This window comes from Triticum urartu, chromosome 4A (genome assembly GCF_056163025.1).
Source record: "Triticum urartu cultivar PI428250 chromosome 4A, HENAU_Tu73, whole genome shotgun sequence".
Taxonomy (NCBI): domain Eukaryota; kingdom Viridiplantae; phylum Streptophyta; class Magnoliopsida; order Poales; family Poaceae; genus Triticum; species Triticum urartu.
This window is the reverse complement of record NC_141876.1, coordinates 577,637,345-577,659,049: the sequence shown is the minus strand read 5'-3', so window position 1 is coordinate 577,659,049 and position 21,705 is coordinate 577,637,345. Positions and strand designations below refer to the sequence as shown.

Below are 21,705 nucleotides of genomic sequence, written 5' to 3'. Positions count from 1 at the left end.
GCAGCGGGCCGTGCAATCGGCCAAGAGGAAGGATCGAAGGCACACGAAGGACTGCAAGCCTGAAGCCGCGTCCGCCACCGCCATGGTCGCCGCTGCACAACAAGAGGAAAACAATGTTAGAGTCACCACGGCAACGAGTCAGGCCCTGCTCTTCCTAGGGTTAAACCTGTTGGGGAACGTAGTAATTTCAAAAAAATTCCTACGCACACGCAAGATCATGGTGATGCATAGCAACGGGAGGGAAGAGTGTTGTCCATGTACCCTCGTAGACCGAAAGCGGAAGCGTTAGCACAATGCGGTTAATATAGTCGTACGTCTTCACGATCCGACCGATCCAAGTACCGAACGCACGACACCTCCGAGTTTAGCACACGTTCAGCTCGATGACGTCCCGCGAGCTTCACGGGAGAGTTCCGTCAGCACGACGGCGTGGTGATGGTGATGATGTTGCTACCGACGCAGGGCTTCGCCTAAGCACCGCTACGATATGACCGAGGTGAAATATGGTGGAGGGGGGCACCGCACACGGCTGGAGAGATCAACTGATCAACTTGTGTGTCTATAGGGTGCCCCCCTGCCCCCGTATATAAAGGAGCAAGGGAGGGAGGCGGCCGGCCTAGGAGGAGGGCGCGCCAAGGGGGGGAGTCCTACTCCCACCGGGAGTAGGACTCCTCCTTTCCTTATTGGAGTAGGAGAGAAGGAAAGAGGGGGAGAGGAACAAGAAAAAGTGGGCTGCACCCCTTGTCCAATTCGGATCAGAGGGGGGGGGGCGCCTCCTTCCTTTTGGCCTCTCTCATCTATTCCCGTATGGCCCAATAAGGCCCATATACTCCCCCCCGAATTCCCGTGACTCTCCGGTACTCCGAAAAATACCCGAATCACTCGGAACCTTTCTGATGTCCGAATATAATCGTCCAATATATCGATTTTTACGTCTCGACCATTTCGAGACTCCTCGTCATGTCCCCGATCTTATCCGGGACTCCGAACTCCTTCGGTACATCAAAACTCATAAACTCATAATATAACTGCCATCGAAACCTTAAGCGTGCGGACCCTACGGGTTCGAGAACAATGTAGACATGACCAAGACACGTCTCTGGTCAATAACCAATAGCGGAACCTGGATGCTCATATTGGCTCCCACATATTCTACGAAGATCTTTATCGGTCAGACCGCATAACAACATATGTTGTTCCCTTTGTCATCGGTATATGTTACTTGCCCGAGATTCGATCGTCGGTATCTCAATACCTAGTTCAATCTCGTTACCGGCAAGTCTCTTTACTCGTTCTGTAATACATCATCCCGCAACTAACTCATTAGTTGCAATGCTTGCAAGGCTTAAGTGATGTGCATTACCGAGAGGGCCCAGAGATACCTCTCCGACAATCGGAGTGACAAATCCTAATCTCGAAATACGCCAACCCAACAAGTACCTTCGGAGACACCTGCAGAGCACCTTTATAATCACCCAGTTACGTTGTGACGTTTGGTAGCACACAAAGTGTTCCTCGGTAAACGGGAGTTGCATAATCTCATAGTCATAGGAACATGTATAAGTCATGAAGAAAGCAATAGCAACAAACTAAACGATCAAGTGCTATGCTAATGGAATGGGTCAAGTCAATCACATCATTCTCCTAATGATGTGATCATGGTGGCCATGTGATCATGATGTGATCATTCCCCTAATGATGTGATCCCGTTAATCAAATGACAACTCATGTCTATGGTTAGGAAACATAACCATCTTTGATCAACGAGCTAGTCAAGTAGAGGCATACTAGTGACACTCTGTTTGTCTATGTATTCACACATGTATTATGTTTCCAGTTAATACAATTCTAGTATGAATAATAAACATTTATCATGATATAAGGAAATAAATAATAACTTTATTATTGCCTCTAGGGCATATTTCCTTCAAAACCCAGGCCAGCACGGGCTCGTCGGTACCGCTATGGCCGCGGCCAGCAAGGGCTCATCGGCCTTTCCTTGTGTGGCACTTCCAGAGTCGCCGCGCACGTCCGCCATGCCTCTGATTCCCGGATTTCATCCCTATCCGCAAGCCTCCCGTTTTCTTCGGGGAATGCTCACCGTAGGTAAGCATGGTGGCGTCGTCCACGCTCGCGCCCATGGCCATCGACCTCAATGCCACACTTGTGACGGGTGGATCATCCTTCGGGGGCCAGAGGAAATGCCCGCTGGCATGACCACGACCGAGATGGTGTGATTGAACTCCCCCCCCCTTTTGGAGTGCTGGGATGTGTGTTGGCCGCTGGCAAGTGTGCCAACGTGAACTGTGTGGTGGTTTTTTGGACGCTGGCATGTATGGCTGTCATGACGTCAGCATGAACTCTGAGTGATGGCATGGTCATTAGCATGGTCTATGATCGCGGACCTTTTTAAAATTATGTACGGGCATGACATGGGTGTATGTGTTGGGCGCACGGCAGACGCAAACAGGGGCGGACAACAAGCGGGGTGGCGAATGCCGACCCAAATAGACAAAAAACAAACAAATGGCGCGTTCATTTAGTGGGCGCGTTGGAGTTGTTCTTAGTGATTTTACTTACTACGGACAATATGGAAAGAGCTACCGTGCATCGAAGCCTGCCATATATATGCGGGATTATTACTCAGTTCCATGTGTCAATAGATCATGATTTGGATGGCTGATGATTGTTACAAAAAGAGTAGTACCGGTTATAAGGATTCAAATGTGGACACGAAAATAACAACGACGTACGGATCGAAAGCAAATCTTATTAGGCGCCCGTACGTGCAGCAGTACGCGTCCGTTAATGGGCTGGGCAAGTGAACTCGGACGGGCACGTCTTGCCGCAGTGGTTGAGGAGGAGGCTGATGTCCACGGGCACGTCGAGGTGGATGCCGAGGACGTTGGCCCTGACGGCGGTGCAGAGGCAGACGGCGGCGTCAAGGTCGACCAACCCGTGGAGCAGCGGGCAGCACTCGTCGCGCGCCGGCACGCCGACCTTGAGGCCGAGCAGGCCGCCGAGAACGTTGGCGCACACCCTCAGCTTTAGCGCGTCGATGGAGCACTGCCCGCCGTGGCCGTGCGCTCCTCCTCCATGGTATGGCGGCGGAACGACAACGGGCGGCGTCGGCACGACGACTGGCGGCTGGCAGTAGGGTCCGCAGCCGTGCGTGGCGACGGCGGAGAGGAGGAGGCTCAGGGTGACGAAGATGGCAGCTCTGGATGCCATCGTGAGCGTGTGCTTGAGGATAGACAGTGCTTTGGGTTTGGGTTTGTGATGCATGAGAGCTTGAGAGAGTGTTGTATTTATAGCCGGGGGATCTGGATGCGTGCATGCATGGGATGGAACTGTTTGGCGTAGTCGCTTAGGCATGTGTGCATGATCATACGTGGCCATGTGCGATTTGATCGGCTTGGAGACTGCTAGGTTGTCCTCTGGGTGTATCATTTGTTTGATACGGCGGGATTTTAGCATGATCAGGGACTGATGGTTTTGGAATATTATTCCTGAAGATACGCCAACAAGTTGAGCAATACCCTTGCATGTTCATCCATGTTAACCATAGTTTTAAGGTAACTAAAAGAACGCCCGTATGTTACAACGGGGCCATATTAACTTTAAAAGTTTAATATCAGTTATGTTAATATTACATTTAATATTCTCATACATATCAAGTGATATTGGTGACATTTTTTACTATCAAATTCTTACACACACTCTCTCTCCCTTCCTCTTCCTCACTTTCTCTCCTCCCCTCTCTCTCTAACACACACACACATATCCATCTTATTGGGTACGGGATCATAATTCATCTATTTCACACGCACACGCGCTAGTGCATAACAATATGGATAGTGTGTATTATATTTGCCACCACAACTTATATTTCCCCGAGCTGCGTCGCTACAGAGCCGAGCTCCCGCCCGACCACCTCGCCGGCATTGAGGGGAATGGATAAGGGTGACGCCCTGCCTCCCCTGCCCCCCATGGCCTCACTCCTCGACGCCCCCTCCCAGATCCACTTCTCCTCCTCGCTCGCTCGATCCCGTCGATCTGGACGAAGTCAGACACCACGACCACCATGACCGACCCCGTCCACACAGCCACTGCTCTCCCTGCAGGCTAGGAGCTTGTCAAGGAGCTCCGAACTCCTCCGCTACTTCGTCTGTGCCAACGAGATCAAGTCCAGCACCCCCGCATCGACGTCGCTGCCGTCTTCCTCAACCTTCGGCCACCGTAACATTGCCGTTCGATCCGCGCCGCCCTGAGCTCCCCTGTCTTCCCCTAGGACGCCATTGACACCGCCGTGATCTCCTCTTGCCTTTCCCCTGTTTTCCCTCTCGCTTGCTCTCGTTAGGTATTTTGCCGTGGTCGAGAACCGCCGTCCGCCTTGGCCATTGTAGGGGTAGCCACCGAGCTCCTCGGATTGACCCCGTGGCACATGCCCGCTCCTATGCGCGCCCATGCCCGAGCCTGCTGCTCTTCTTTCGCGCCCGCGGGGCCACTCCCTCTTCATGCCCACGCCCGTGCCACACCGCGTCGATCGCACCCGCCACTGCCGTCGCGCTCGCCGCAGCCACCGCACCACTGTGACCCGCGGGATGCACACCCTGGCCACGCGCCACACTCTCGCTAGCTGCGCTCGCCCCGTCTGCTGCTGCCTATTCCTTTGCTCGCCCCGCAGCCGCGCCCCTGCCTCGCGCCCCCTCCTGTCACGGCCATCTTCTGCCGGCCGCCCCCTCAGCCACGCCGGCCGCTCGCCTCGCTTGCTGCGTGCTGCTTCCTGCTACTATGCGCTGCTATACCGCTGGTATGCTGCCGCACCATGTCCTCGACACCGTCGTGGACAAACATGGCGGAGGGATTGTCAATGGAGTACGAGGAGGAGGTGGCGGAGAAGGTGTGGAGAGGCAGGAGGTCTGGGGTGGCGTCAGCTGGCTGTGGTGGAGGTGTTTATGCGAGAAGGAGCCGGAGCGGAGGAGAGGTCACAGTTGGAAAGAATCGCAAAAAAATTCATAACCTGGAGATCTCATTCCAAAAAAACGCTAATATCGATGGAGGGGTGATTTCCTTCTATAGGTGGAAAACATAGGAAATATGATGGGGATCGTAACAGAAATTTAAAATTTTCTACGCATCACCAAGATCAATCTATGGAGTAATCTAGCAACGAGGGGAAGGAGAGTGCATCTACATACCCTTGTAGATCGCTAAGCGGAAGCGTTGCAAGAACGTGGATGAAGGAGTCGTACTCGCAGCGATTCAGATCGCGGTTGATTCTGATCTAGTGCCGAACGGACGGCGCCTCCGCGTTCAACACACATACAGCCCGGGGACGTCCCCTCCTTCTTGATCCAGCAAGGGGAGAGGAAAAGTTGAGGGAGAACTCCAGCAGCACGATGGCATGGTGGCAATGGAGCTTGTGGTTCTCCAGCAGGGCTTCGCCAAGCACTATGAAGGAGGAGGAGGTGTAGGAGGAGGGAGGGCTGCGCCAGGGAAGAGGTCACGGCTGCCCTCCCACCCCTTCACTATATATAGGGGCAAGGGGAGAGGGGGAGGCGCCCTAGGGTTTCCCCTAGGGGGCGGCAGCTAGGCAGATTGGATCTTCCTAGGGAAAATCCTAGGGAGACTTGCCCCCCAAGCCAAGCAGGTGGAGGCTTGCCTCCCAAGCCAGTTGGAGGCGCCCCAACCCCCCAAGTAACGTGGTAAAGGGTGTGGGAGGCGCACCACCCCTTAGTGGGCTGGTTTGCCCCTTCCCCTTTGGCCCATGAGGCCCTCCCACGCTTGTCGGGGCTCCCGAAACACCTTTCGGTCACGCTGGCCATAGCCTGATACCCCCGGAACACTTCCGGACTCCAATACCCTTCGTCCAATATACCGATCTCCACCTCCGGACCATTCCAGAGCTCCTCGTCATGTCCCGGATCTCATCCGGGACTCCGAACAACCTTCGGTAACCACATACTATTTCCCATAACAACTCTAGCGTCACCGAACCTTAAGTGTGTAGATCCTACGGGTTCGGGAACCATGCAGACATGACCGAGACAACTCTCCGGCCAATAACCAACAGCGGGATCTGGATACCCATGTTGGCTCCCACATGTTCCACGATGATCTCATCGGATGAACCACGATGTCGAGGATTCAATCAATCCCGTATACAATTCCCTTTGTCCAGCGATATTGTACTTGCCCGAGATTCGATCGTCGGTATCCCGATACCTTGTTCAATCTCGTTACCGGCAAGTCTCTTTACTCGTTCCGTAACACATCATCCCATGATCAACTCCTTGGTCACATTGTGCACATTATGATGATGTCCTACCGAGTGGGCCCAGAGATACCTCTCCGTTTACACGGAGTGACAAATCCCAGTCTCGATTCGTGCCAACCCAACAGACACTTTCGAAGATACCTGTAGTGAACCTTTATAGCCACCCAGTTACGTTGTGATGTTTGGCACACCCAAAGCACTCCTACGGTATCCGAGAGTTGCACAATTTCATGGTCTAAGGAAATGATACTTGACATTAGAAAAGTTTTAGCATACGAACTACACGATCTTTGTGCTAGGCTTAGGATTGGGTCTTGTCCATCACATCATTCTCCTAATGATGTGATCCCGTTATCAACGACATCCAATGGCCATGGTCAGGAAACCGTAACCATCTATTGATCAACGAGCTAGTCAACTAGAGGCTTACTAGGGACATGGTGTTGTCTATGTATCCACACATGTATCTGAGTTTCCTATCAATACAATCCTAGCATGGATAATAAACGATTATCATGAACAAGGAAATATAATAATAATCAATTTATTATTGCCTCTAGGCCATATTTCCAACAGTCTATTTACCAACTGTTCCATTAGGAGTAGAGATCAACCCACAATACATATCTCGCAATACCAAAATACCGAGGGTTTCCTGCAAGAGCGATAGTTTTAATTTAATCAACCTGCAGTACATATCAAATGCTTTTCAAAAATATTCATATCTTTTAAACTCTAACTTCAAATTTAACATGTTATATATGAAATTTGATTAAAAAATATGCAGAATTTGAATATGATGTTATTATCTGTTAACTATTTAAAAAATCTGAATATAATGACAACAAAGGACGTGGATCTATTGAGGTCTTGAGTCATGGTTATTGGGTCAGGGGAGTGTATTATTTTTTCTCTCCCATTGCAACGTACACTCTGTTGCTAGATGAAAGTTTGTTTCAAGAAACCAAAGTATAGTCGTGGTTTGTGAAAGTTTGATTCGGACAGTGTAGATCGGTAGTTCAAGTTGTCCGAGAATATTTCAGATGTGAACAAACAACTTTGTGTGTGTACCACTGTACTTGCATATATGACCTTATGACCCATTGGGTGTTCACGAGAAACAAGAGATCATATTAGACAGACGTGATTAAGTCGATGGAATCATGCATGTCCATGGTCGGGAAGACAATTATTCAGAATATTCATATCTTTTAAACTCTAACTTCAAATTTAACATGTTATATATGAAATTTGATTAAAAAATATGCAGAATTTGAATATGATGTTATTATCTGTTAACTATTTAAAAAATCTGAATATAATGACAACAAAGGACGTGGATCTATTGAGGTCTTGAGTCATGGTTATTGGGTCAGGGGAGTGTAATTATTTTTTCTCTCCCGTTGCAACGTACACTCTGTTGCTAGATGAAAGTTTGTTTCAAGAAACCAAAGTACAGTCGTGGTTTGTGAAAGTTTGATTCGGACAGCGTAGATCGGTAGTTCAAGTTGTCCGAGAATATTTCAGATGTGAACAAACAACTTTGTGTGTGTACCACTGTACTTGCATATATGACCTTATGACCCATTGGGTGTTCACGAGAAACAAGAGATCATATTAGACAGACGTGATTAAGTCGATGGAATCATGCATGTCCATGGTCGGGAAGACAATTATTCAGAATATTCATATCTTTTAAACTCTAACTTCAAATTTAACATGTTATATATGAAATTTGATTAAAAAATATGCAGAATTTGAATATGATGTTATTATCTGTTAACTATTTAAAAAATCTGAATATAATGACAACAAAGGACGTGGATCTATTGAGGTCTTGAGTCATGGTTATTGGGTCAGGGGAGTGTATTATTTTTTCTCTCCCGTTGCAACGTACACTCTGTTGCTAGATGAAAGTTTGTTTCAAGAAACCAAAGTACAGTCGTGGTTTGTGAAAGTTTGATTCGGACAGCGTAGATCGGTAGTTCAAGTTGTCCGAGAATATTTCAGATGTGAACAAACAACTTTGTGTGTTACCACTGTACTTGCATATATGACCTTATGACCCATTGGGTGTTCACGAGAAACAAGAGATCATATTAGACAGACGTAATTAAGTCGATGGAATCATGCATGTCCATGGTCGGGAAGACAATTATTCAGCTCCCCCCCCCCCCCCCCCCCCCCCCCCAGCAAAAAAGGTAGGGCCTATATAGGTAAAACCGGCTGAAACCCCCACTTTTGCCAATATAGTTTTCTTGATAATTCGCTTTGACATGTTAATTAGTACTCCCTCCATCTTAAAATAAGTATCTCAACCTAGACTACATCTATATAGGTAGCCAGCATGCTGGGATTCCGAAACCTGTTAAGGTTGGGTTTTAGAGGAAAAAATAGACCGACACACTGAGCACTTGAGACCTAGCTAGGACACACACAAATTAAGCCGTCTAGCTTATTCTATGAAAAAGTTTCCCTAGAAAGAAAAACTCAGCCAAAGTTCTCACTATCATATCAAAATGACAGTCATTAGCACCTGATTAATTTCTACCATTTGATAATTAACCAGATGACTATCAAAGAATGTACCTGCAGAGTCCCCATCATATTGATGGTGCTATCAAAGATAACATCGTTCTAGCCGGTTCAGTATTGGTCTCACATGGAGGTAGCATAAACTTCGATGTCGGCTTACATTCCGGTATGGTGGCTATGTGTGTCCATATTATTATGGCCTCCACTATAAATCTGATGTCAGATTTTTTTATCATGATAAATCAAACATTTTTCATCATAAATTATGTTCTCTGGCAAGTTTAGTTGGCGAGCATGGCAAATCCGCTTCAGTTCGTTTTTTTCAAAAATTACTGCGCTTGCAAGTTAAATTTGCCATCATCACGCAATATAAGTTGCCATGAAAAATGTCAGATTTATCATGTCTAACGTCTGATTTTTAGGTGTTTCTGATTATTATTTCCTTGTCCACTGCGCCCCGCGCGCATCGCTAACGAAGTCCAAGCGCTCACACCTTATTCCTCAACTTGCTTACATAATCTTGTCCTTTTTAATCTAAAATATGCTGTGTAGCATCACAAAGGTTGGCTTAACATGGATGAACATGCAAGAGCATTGCTCAACTTGTTGCCGTATCTTCAGGAATAATATTCCAAAGCCATCAGTCCGTGATCATGCTAAAATCCCGCCGTATCAAACAAATGATACACCCAAAAGACAACCTAGCAGTCTCGAAGCCGATCGAATCGCACATGCCCACGTATGACGATCGATCATGCATACATACCTGGATCCGGCTTGCCTGCTCCCTCTCCATGCTCCTATCCGTGCACCCACTTCATCCTACGGCTGTCTTTTTTTTTTCTAATCTAATTATTTTCCTCCCCCCTCTGATTTTAAGGGAATGGGGCCGGACCTTATTTTATTCCAATCAAATCATGCCACGTATGCGGGAGTACGGATGGGCGCACGCCGAGGAGCAGGCAAGTCTCGTCCTACATACCTAAGCTATTACGCCGAACAGCTTGATCCCATGCACCACGCATCCATGCATATCACCCGGCTATAAATACAACACTCTCTCCAAGCTCTCATGCATCCCAAACCCAAAGCACTAGCTACATATCCTACTCAAGCACACGCTCACGATGGCATCCAGAGCTGCCATCTTCGTCACCCTGAGCCTCCTCCTCTCCGCCGTCGCCACGCACGGCTGCGGACCCTACTGCCAGCCGCCAGTCGTCGTGCCGACGCCGCCCGTTGTCGTTCCGCCGCCATACCATGGAGGAGGAGCGCACGGCCACGGCGGGCAGTGCTCCATCGACGCGCTAAAGCTGAGGGTGTGCGCCAACGTTCTCGGCGGCCTGCTCGGCCTCAAGGTCGGCGTGCCGGCGCGCGACGAGTGCTGCCCGCTGCTCCACGGGTTGGTCGACCTTGACGCCGCCGTCTGCCTCTGCACCGCCGTCAGGGCCAACGTCCTCGGCATCCACCTCGACGTGCCCGTGGACATCAGCCTCCTCCTCAACCACTGCGGCAAGACGTGCCCGTCCGAGTTCACTTGCCCAGCCCATTAACGGACGCGTACTGTTGCAACTGCACGGGCGCCGCTCAATAAGATTTGCTTTTGGTCCGTACGTCGTTGTTATTTTCGTGTCCGCATTTGAATCGTTGTAACCAGCACTACTCTTTTTGTTTTTTGGCGAACAACCATGTGCTCTTCGTATTGATATATATCATCAGTGAGCAATAAATATTGCTCTAGTTAATTGCCCTTTTGTTTTCTTTCTGAAACACAAGTACTGATCTAGACGCGCTCGCGCACATACACATTGTAGCTTCTTCATTTTTGAAAACTAGATGACGCCTTACCCCGCAAAAAAAGAACTAGATGACGCCTCACAAATGCGGGAGCCATGCCAAAACAAATGTGTAAATAGGTGTTTAAATATATGTAAAATGATGAAAAACAATTGTACTAATAGTTATCTGTTTACATCAATTTGCCGCAAACACAGTGAGGCCACGCGCAGGCGTGGCTGGCTGAGGAAATCTCCTATACCACTAATCTCCAGTTATCCCTTTGGAAGTTGGAATTTGGGGGGGGGGGGGGGGGGGGGGGTGGGTTGATATTTTCACAAGTTAGAAATTTTGCAAGCGGAGACAAAATATTTTCCATGAGATCGGGCCTGATGTTCTTTTTTCTCCGAAATTCCTCCGGCCGATGCAGGCCTTCTGTCTCGCCCATCTCTGGTTGTGACAACCCATCTCCTCCCATGCCCATAGTGGACCTCATGCCATATTCTTCTCCCCCTTCACTGGATCCATGCTAACTTGTTCCTTTTCCTTTCACAGATTTATCTTTTGTAATCAACTAACCATAGATTTATCGTTTGCATGTCGGATGTTATTGTTAAATGGTAATGAGATGGTGGAAAAAAATTGTGAACTTCATATGGTGCTTTTTTGCGGGGTAACTTCATAAGGTATTTTAGGTTGTAGTCTTGAATTATAGTCACACATTGCTATATAATCATTCAATCATAGTCACATATTATACATATTTTAATTTGATGCATATAAAACAAAGCACTATCCAATTTCATAATTTGCCATCCAACATGCTTTGGTCTTGAAATTTAACTGAGATTTCATGAGCCAATTCAATTAGTTAGCATCCAAACAAGCGAATTCATATTCATGTCCATTACAGTTTCCTTGCTGAATTGGAAATGAGACCAATTCCATATGAAGGCCTTCCATTCAATCATCCAAACGCAGCATTAGAATGACCGTTCCAATAAAAAACCTAAATGATAAGTACCACATGCCAGGTGCGTGGCACCGGCCCTGGCGTTTTTTATGGCAGTTCTAGCCACGCAAGGATGGCAAATTGCAGTGACACACGACAAGTTTCTGTTAAGAAATAACTTGAATCACGAAGTTCTCATGCTTGCTAACTAGGCAAATTTGAGAATTTTGACCTGTGAACAAAAACATTTCACAAAATAAACTGCGTTGCAAAAAAATTCACCCAGCTGACCGTTTTGAGTGGCGCCCGACACGAAGGCGCCACACCCTACGGTGCAGCGCCTAGCTCGCAGGCGTTGCAAGTCTGTCCAGCATGGCACCCCGGGCCCCACTCCTGGTTGTGCAGCGCCTAGCTGAAAGGAGCTGCACAGTGTAGTGCAGCGCCTAGCTGAAAGGAGCTGCACAGTGTAGTGCAGCGCCTAGCTGAAAGGAGCTGCACTATCTTATATTAAAACCGTTATAACTTTTAATCTGTGTATCCGATGAAAACGTGCCTTATATCAATGTTGTGCATTTTTCTGTGTTCTACGCAATGGTGGCATTTTTATCTATGTTACGATCAATTTGCTTGATGAAAACTCTGTGGAAAAAGTGCACCATAATATAACTGTCAGAATCTGTTAAAACTTACAAACTTGGCATGATGATATCCATTGACCTATAGCTCTTATGCATTTGCATCCTACATGAGTTTTGCACTGCATAATGTGTACATTCACGCCATGCCTATCCTTGCCATGTTAATCATCTTTAACATGTTCATTTCTTGCATGTAAGTGACTGACATGATATAAATGAACTTCTGTTACAGAAAGTTGCATTTTGTAAGATCCATAGTAATTAATCCTGGCATCATATGAATATGATCTAACTATGAAAGTTGGAAAATCTTATGTCTACTTTATCTCCATGTAATTTTCATACCCACTAAATATTTGCATCACTATGTTTTTGAGACACTAAAGTACCTAAGGCAATATTCTACCAGATTAACACTTATGAATTTCACCAAGTCCCTCGATGTCAAGGGAACTTCGCATTTTGTAAAATGCATAGTAAATCAACCGTGCTTCATATGGAATAACTTTATATATGAATTTGAGCATCTCCATGTCTACTTTCAGTATACCACACGTGTTTCCACAAAACATGATCATATCTTGAGTTTTACCAAACCCCTTGGCATGAACTTGATATGTTTTCCATTTAGAATTTTGTGCAGATCGGTTTAGTTTTCCTGCTAGCTAAACTTTGTTTTTCATTATTCTAGTAAGATAAACCTTCTGACTTCCAGCTAGTAGCACCAACAACTAGTTTTCCTGCCAACTCTGTTTTGTCATCCTGGTTAGCACTAGGGTGTCCTAAGCTATCAAGTTCAAACCGACTCACTCTGTACCGACCTTATACCCTATATATATAGCAGTACGCAATACAAGCAACTACAACTTTTTTCAGTAGCCTAAAAGCTGAGGTCAAATCAAAGAACATGTGCTCTTGCTACTGACAACAAACATTATAAGTGTTAAATTTTAAGAGTATATAAGTATATATCTTTACAAAATGCAAAGTTCTATTGACATCCAGTGACTTGGTGAAATTAACGTGTTAATCTAGTAGAATATTGCCTTAGGTACTTTAGTGTCCCAACAACATAGTGATGCAAATATTTAGTGGGTACGAAAATGACATGGACATTGATGAGGCACGGACTAGCGAGACGCTAATTTGTGCGTGTAGATGGCCCGATCTTTCACGGCGATGCTTGATCAACAGTCCGTCTCCTTGTTGAAGGAAATATGCCCTAGAGGCAATAATAATGTTATTATTTTATTTCCTTATATCATGATAAATGTTTATTATTTATGCTAAGATTGTATTATCCGGAAACATAATACTTGTGTGAATACATAGACAAACTAAACGTCACTAGTATGCCTCTACTTGACTAGCTCGTTAATCAAAGATGGTTATGTTTCCTAACCATAGACATGTGTTGTCATTTGATTAACGGGATCACATTATTAGGAGAATGATGTGATTGACATGACCCATTCCATTAGCTTAGCACCCGATCGTTTAGTATGTTGTTATTGCTTTCTTCATGACTTATACATGTTCCTATAACTATGAGATTATGCAACTCCCATTTGCCGGAGGAACACTTTGTGTGCTACCAAACGTCACAACGTAACTGGGTGATTATAAAGGAGCTCTACAGGTGTCTCCAAAGGAAAATGTTGAGTTGGCGTATTTCGAGATTAGGATTTGTCACTCTGATTGTCGGAGAGGTATCTCTGAGCCCTCTCGGTAATGCACATCACATAAGCCTTGCAAGCATTGCAACTAATGAGTTAGTTGCGAGATGATGTATTACGAAATGAGTAAAGAGACTTGCCAGTAACGAGATTGAACTAGGTATTGAGATACCGACGATCGAATCTCGGGCAAGTAACATACCGATGACAAAGGGAACAACGTATGTTGTTATGCGGTCTGACCGATAAAGATCTTTGTAGAATATGTGGGAGCCAATATGAGCATCCAGGTTCCGCTATTGGTTATTGACCGGAGACATGTCTTGATCATGTCTACATTGTTCTCGAACCCGTAGGGTCCGCACGCTTAAGCTTTCGATGACAGTTATATTATGAGTTTATGAGTTTTGATGTACCGAAGTTAGTTTGGAGTCCCGGATGTGATCACGGACATGACGAGGAGTCTCGAAATGGTCGAGACATAAAGATTGATATATTGGACGGCTATATTCGGACACCGGAAGTGTTCCGGCTGATTTCGGAGAAAACCGGAGTGCCGGAGGGTTACCGGAACCCCCCCGGGAGAAGTAATGGGCCTCATGGGCCCTAGTGGAGAGAGAGAGAGGCGGCCAGGGTGGGCCGCGCGCCCCCTCCCCCTCTGGTCCGAATTGGACTAGGAGAGGGGGGCGGCGCCCCCTTTCCTTCTCCCTCTCCCCCTTCCTTTCCCCCTCCTAGTAGGAGTAGGAAAGAGGGGAGTCCTACTCCTACTAGGAGGAGGACTCCTCCTCCTTGGCGCGCCCTAGGGCCGGCCGGCCTCCTCCCCTTGCTCCTTTATATACGGGGGCAGGGGGCACCCCTAGACACACAAGTTGATCCACGTGATCGTTTTCTTAGCCGTGTGCGGTGCCCCCTTCCACCATACTCCTCGATAATATTGTAGCGGTGCTTAGGCGAAGCCCTGCGACGGTAGAACATCAAGATCGTCACCACGCCGTCGTGCTGACGGAACTCTTCCCCGACACTCTACTGGATCGGAGTTCGGGGATCGTCATCGAGCTGAACGTGTGCTAAAACTCGGAGGTGCCGTAGTTTCGGTACTTGATCGGTCGGGCCGTGAAGACGTACGACTACATCAACCGCGTTGTCATAACGCTTCCGCTGTCGGTCTACAAGGGTACATGGATCACACTCTCCCCTCTCGTTGCTATGCATCACCATGATCTTGCGTGTGCGTAGGAAAATTTTGAAATTACTACGTTCCCAACAGTGGCATCCGAGCCTAGGTTTTATGCGTTGATGTTATATGCACGAGAAGAACACAAGTGAGTTGTGGGCGATATAAGTCATACTGCTTACCAGCATGTCATACTTTGGTTCGGCGGTATTGTTGGACGAAGCGGCCCGGACCGACATTACGCGTACGCTTACGCGAGACCGGTTCTCCCGACGTGCTTTGCACAAAGGTGGCTAGCGGGTGTCTGTTTCTCCAACTTTAGTTGAACCAAGTGTGGCTACGCCCGGTCCTTGCGAAGGTTAAAACAGCACCAACTTGACAAACTATCATTGTGGTTTTGATGCGTAGGTAAGAACGGTTCTTGCTAAGACCGTAGCAGCCACGTAAAATTTGCAACAACAAAGTAGAGGACGTCTAACTTGTTTTTGTAGGGCATGTTGTGATGTGATATCGTCAAGACATGATGCTAAATTTTATTGTATGAGATGATCATGTTTTGTAACTAAGTTATCGGCAACTGGCAGGAGCCATATGGTTGTCCCTTTATTGTATGCAATGCAATTGCGCTGTAATGCTTTACTTTATCACTAAGCGGTAGCAATAGTCGTGAAAGCATAAGATTGGCGAGACGACAACGATGCTACGATGATGATCAAGGTGTCGCGCCGGTGACAATGGTGATCATGACGGTGCTTCCAAGATGGAGATCACAAGCACAAGATGATGATGGCCATATCATATCACTTATATTGATTGCACGTGATGTTTATCTTTTATACATCTTATCTTGCTTTGTTTGACGGTAGCATTTTAAGATGATCTCTCACTAATTATCAAGTAGTGTTCTCCCTGAGTATGCACCGTTGCGAAAGTTCTTCGTGCTGAGACACCACGTGATGATCGGGTGTGATAGGCTCTACATTCAAATACAACGGGTGCAAAACAGTTGCACACGCAGAATCCTCAGGTTATACTTGACAAGCCAAGCATATACAAATATGGCCTCAGAACACGGAGACCGAAAGGTCAAGCGTGAACCATATAGTAGATATGATCAACATAGTGATGTTCACCAATGAAACTACTCCATCTCACGTGATGATCGGACATGGTTTAGTTGATTTGGATCACGTAATCACTTAGAGGATTAGAGGGATGTCTATCTAAGTGGGAGTTCTTTAGTAATATGATTAATTGAACTTAAATTTATCATGAACTTAGTACCTGATAGTATCTTGCTTGTTTATGTTTGATTGTAGATAGATGGCCCGTGCTGTTGTTCCGTTGAATTTTAATGCGTTCCTTGAGAAAGCAAAGTTGAAAGATGATGGTAGCAATTACACGGACTGGGTCCGTAACTTGAGGATTATCCTCATTGCTGCACAGAAGAATTATGTCCTGGAAGCACCGCTGGGTGCCAGGCCTGCTGCTGGAGCAACACCGGATGTTATGAACGTCTGGCAGAGCAAAGCTGATGACTACTCGATAGTTCAGTGTGCCATGCTTTACGGCTTAGAATCGGGACTTCAACGACGTTTTGAATGTCATGGAGCATATGAGATGTTCCGGGAGTTGAAGTTAATATTTCAAGCAAATGCCCGGATTGAGAGATATGAAGTCTCCAATAAGTTCTATAGCTGCAAGATGGAGGAGAACAGTTCTGTCAGTGAGCATATACTCAAAATGTCTGGGTATAATAATCACTTGATTCAATTGGGAGTTAATCTTCCAGATGATTGCGTTATTGACAGAATTCTCCAATCACTGCCACCTAGCTACAAGAGCTTCGTGATGAACTATAATATGCAAGGGATGAATAAGACTATTCCCGAGCTCTTCGCAATGCTGAAAGCTGCGGAGGTAGAAATCAAGAAGGAGCATCAAGTGTTGATGGTCAACAAGACCACTAGTTTCAAAAAAAGGGCAAAGGGAAGAAGAAGGGGAACTTCAAAAAGAACAGCAAGCAAGTTGCTGCTCAAGAGAAGAAACCCAAATCTGGACCTAAGCCTGAAACTGAGTGCTTCTACTGCAAGCAGACTGGTCACTGGAAGCGGAACTGCCCAAGTATTTGGTGGATAAGAAGGATGGCAAGGTGAACAAAGGTATATGCGATATACATGTTATTGATGTGTACCTTACTAATGCTCGCAGTAGCACCTGGGTATTTGATACTGGTTCTGTTGCTAATATTTGCAACTCGAAACAGGGACTACGGATTAAGCGAAGATTGGCTAAGGACGAGGTGACGATGCGCGTGGGAAATGGTTCCAAAGTCGATGTGATCGCGGTCGGCACGCTACCTCTACATCTACCTTCGGGATTAGTATTAGACCTAAATAATTGTTATTTGGTGCCAGCGTTGAGCATGAACATTATATCTGGATCTTGTTTGATGCGAGACGTTTATTCATTTAAATCAGAGAATAATGGTTGTTCTATTTATATGAGTAATATCTTTTATGGTCATGCACCCATGAAGAATGGTCTATTCTTATTAAATCTCGATAGTAGTGACACACATATTCATAATGTTGAAGCCAAAAGATGCAGAGTTGATAATGATAGTGCAACTTATTTGTGGCACTGCCGTTTAGGTCATATCGGTATAAAGCGCATGAAGAAACTCCATATTGATGGACTTTTGGAACCACTTGATTATGAATCACATGGTACTTGCGAACCGTGCCTTATGGGTAAGATGACAAAAACACCATTCTTCGGTACTATGGAGAGAGCAACAGATTTGTTGGAAATCATACATACAGATGTATGTGGTCCGATGAATGTCAAAGCTCGTGGCGGATATCGTTATTTTCGCACTTACACAGATGACTTAAGCAGATATGGGTATATCTACTTAATGAAACATAAGTCTAAAACATTTGAAAAGTTCAAAGAATTTCAAAGTGAAGTTGAAAATCATCGTAACAAGAAAATAAAATTCCTACGATCTGATCGTGGAGGAGAATATTTGAGTTACGAGTTTGGTGTACATCTGAAACAATGCGGAATAGTTTCGCAACTCACGCCACCCGGAACACCACAGCGTAATGGTGTGTCCGAACGTCGTAATCGTACTTTACTTGATATGGTGCGATCTATGATGTCTCTTACTGATTTACCGCTATCATTTTGGGGTTATGCTCTAGAGACAGCCGCATTCACGTTAAATAGGGCACCATCAAAATCCGTTGAGACGACGCCTTATGAACTATGGTTTGGCAAGAAACCAAAGTTGTCATTTCTGAAAGTTTGGGGCTGCGATGCTTATGTGAAAAAGCTTTAACCTGATAAGCTCGAATCCAAATCGGAGAAATGTGTCTTCATAGGATATCCAAAGGAAACTATTGGATACACCTTCTATCATAGATCCGAAGACAAGACTTTTGTTGCTAAATTCGGAAACTTTCTAGAGAAGGAGTTTCTCTCGAAAGAAGTGAGTGGGAGGAAAGTAGAACTTGATGAGGTAACTGTACATGCTCCTGTTGGAAATATGCCCTAGAGGCAATAATAAATTAGTTATTATTATATTTCCTTGTTCATGATAATCGTTTATTATCCATGCTATAATTGTATTGATAGGAAACTCAGATACATGTGTGGATACATAGACAACACCATGTCCCTAGTAAGCCTCTAGTTGACTAGCTCGTTGATCAATGGATGGTTACGGTTTCCTGACCATGGACATTAGATGTCGTTGATAACGGGATCACATCATTAGGAGAATGATGTGATGGACAAGACCCAATCCTAAGCATAGCACTAGATCGTGTAGTTCGTATGCTAAAGCTTTTCTAATGTCAAGTATCATTTCCTTAGACCATGAGATTGTGCAACTCCCGGATACCGTAGGAGTGCTTTGGGTGTGCCAAACGTCACAACATAACTGGGTGGCTATAAAGGTACACTACGGGTATCTCCGAAAGTGTCTGTTGGGTTGGCACGAATCGAGACTGGGATTTGTCACTCCGTGTGACGGAGAGGTATCTCTGGGCCCACTCGGTAGGACATCATCATAATGTGCACAATGTGATCAAGGAGTTGATCACGGGATGATGTGTTACGGAACGAGTAAAGAGACTTGCCGGTAACGAGATTGAACAAGGTATCGGGATACCGACGATCGAATCTCGGGCAAGTGTCGTACCGATAGACAAAGGGAATTGTATACGGGATTGATTAAGTCCTTGACATCGTGGTTCATCCGATGAGATCATCGTGGAACATGTAGGAGCCAACATGGGTATCTAGATCCCGCTGTTGGTTATTGACCGGAGAACGTCTCGGTCATGTCTGCATGTCTCCCGAACCTGTAGGGTCTACACACTTAAGGTTCGATGACGCTAGGGTTATAAAGGAAGTTTGTATGTGGTTACCGAATGTTGTTCGGAGTCCCGGATGAGATCCCGGACGTCACGAGGAGTTCCGGAATGGTCCGGAGGTAAAGATTTATATATGGGAAGTCCTGTTTCGGCCATCGGGACAAGTTTCGGGGTTATCGGTATTGTACCGGGACCACCGGAAGGGTCCCGGGGGCCCACCGGGTGGGGCCACCTGCCCCGGGGGCCACATGGGCTATAGGGGGTGCGCCTTGGCCTACATGGGCCAAGGGCACCAGCCCCAAGGGGCCCATGCGCCTAGGGTTTCACAAAAGGGAAGAGTCCCAATAGTGGAAGGCACCTCCTAGGTGCCTTGGGGGGAGGGAAACCTTCCTGGCCGCCGCCCCCCTTAGGAGATTGGATCTCCTAGGGCCGGCGCCCCCCCTTGGCCCTCCTATATATAGTGGGGAAGGAGGGCTTTTCATCCATGCCTTTGGTTGCCTCCTTCTCCCTCTCCAACACCTCTTCCTCCTCTTCTGCGGTGCTTGGCGAAGCCCTGCAGGATTGCCACGCTCCTCCATCACCACCACGCCGTTGTGCTGCTGCTGGATGGAGTCTTCCTCAACCTCTCCCTCTCTCCTTGCTGGATCAAGGCATGGGATACGTCGTCGGGCTGTACGTGTGTTGAACGCGGAGGTGCCGTCCGTTCGGCACTAGGATCTCCGGTGATTTGGATCACGACGAGTACGACTCCATCAACCCCGTTCACTTGAACGCTTCCGCTTAGTGATCTACAAGGGTATGTAGATGCACTCTCCTTCCCCTCGTTGCTGGTCTCTCCATAGATAGATCTTGGTGACACGTAGGAAAATTTTGAATTTCTGCTACATTCCCCAACAGTGGCATCATGAGCTAGGTCTATTGCGTAGTTACTATGCACGAGTAGAACACAAAGTAGTTGTGGGCGTTGATTTTGTTCAATATGATTGCCATTACTAGTCTTATCTTGATTCGGCGGCATCGTGGGATGAAGCGGCCCGGACCGACCTTACACGTACTCTTACGTGAGACAGGTTCCACCGACTGACATGCACTGGTTGCATAAGGTGGCTAGCGGGTGTCTGTCTCTCCTACTTTAGTCGGATCGGATTCGATGAAAAGGGTCCTTATGAAGGGTAAATAGCAATTGGCATATCACGTTGTGGTTTTGCGTAGGTAAGAAACGTTATTGCTAGAAACCCATAGCAGCCACGTAAAACATGCAAACAACAATTAGAGGACGTCTAACTTGTTTTTGCAGGGTATGCTATGTGATGTGATATGGCCAAAAGGATGTGATGAATGATATATGTGATGTATGAGATTGATCATGTTCTTGTAATAGATGATCATGGAGCCCCAAGATGGAGATCAAAGGAGCTATATGATATTGGCCATATCATGTCACTATTATTTGATTGCATGTGATGTTTATCATGTTTATACATCTTATTTGCTTAGAACGATGGTAGTAAATAAGATGATCCCTCATTACAATTTCAAGAATGTGTTCTCCCCTAACTGTGCACCGTTGCTAAAGTTCGTCGTTTTGAAGCACCACGTGATGATCGGGTGTGATAGATCCTTACGTTCACATACAACGGGTGTAAGACAGTTTTACACATGCAAAACACTTAGGGTTAACTTGACGAGCCTAGCATGTGCATAGACATGGCCTCGGAACACAGAAGACCGAAAGGTCGAGCATGAGTCGTATGGTAGATACGATCAACATGAAGATGTTCACCGATGATGACTAGTCCGTCTCACGTGATGATCGGACACGGCCTAGTTGACTCGGATCATGTAATCACTTAGATAATTGGAGGGATGTCTATCTGAGTGGGAGTTCATAAGATGAACTTAATTATCCTGAACGTAGTCAAAAGATCTTCACAAATTATGTCGTAGCTCGCGCTTCAGTTCTACTGTTTAGATATGTTCCTAGAGAAAATTTAGTTGAAAGTTGATAGTAGCAATTATGCGGACTAGGTCCGTAAACTGAGGATTGTCCTCATTGCTTCATAGAAGGCTTATGTCCTTAATGCACCGCTCAGTGTGCTGAACCTCGAACGTCGTCTGTGGATGTTGCGAACATCTGACATACACGTTTTGATAACTACGTGATAGTTCAGTTAAACGGTTTAGAGTTGAGGCACCGAAGACGTTTTTGAAATGTCGCGAAACATATGAGATGTTTTGAGGGCTGAAATTGGGATTTCAGGCTCGTGTCCACGTCAAGAGGTATAAGAC

The 21,705-nt window shown here is 46.3% G+C and overlaps 2 protein-coding genes across 2 annotated transcripts; one reads left to right on the top strand and one right to left on the bottom strand.

Annotated features, from left to right (window-relative positions):
• Nucleotides 1–2,652: 2,652 nt before the first annotated feature.
• LOC125554288 (cortical cell-delineating protein) lies at nucleotides 2,653–3,280 on the bottom strand. Its single transcript, XM_048717864.2, has one exon. The coding sequence runs from the start codon at nucleotides 3,229–3,231 to the stop codon at nucleotides 2,806–2,808; it is 426 nt and encodes a 141-aa protein (XP_048573821.1). The 5' UTR covers nucleotides 3,232–3,280; the 3' UTR covers nucleotides 2,653–2,805.
• A 6,598-nt stretch (nucleotides 3,281–9,878) lies between these two features.
• Nucleotides 9,879–10,560, top strand: LOC125554287 (cortical cell-delineating protein). Its single transcript, XM_048717863.2, has one exon. It carries the CDS (start codon nucleotides 9,943–9,945, stop codon nucleotides 10,366–10,368), a length of 426 nt encoding a protein of 141 aa, XP_048573820.2. The 5' UTR covers nucleotides 9,879–9,942; the 3' UTR covers nucleotides 10,369–10,560.
• Nucleotides 10,561–21,705: the final 11,145 nt, after the last annotated feature.

Excerpts from the sequence above, each read along its gene's own strand:
- LOC125554288 (XM_048717864.2), bottom strand. The coding sequence starts at position 3,231 with ATGGCATCCAGAGCTGCCATCTTCGTCACCCTGAGCCTCCTCCTCTCC.
- LOC125554287 (XM_048717863.2), top strand. The coding sequence starts at position 9,943 with ATGGCATCCAGAGCTGCCATCTTCGTCACCCTGAGCCTCCTCCTCTCC.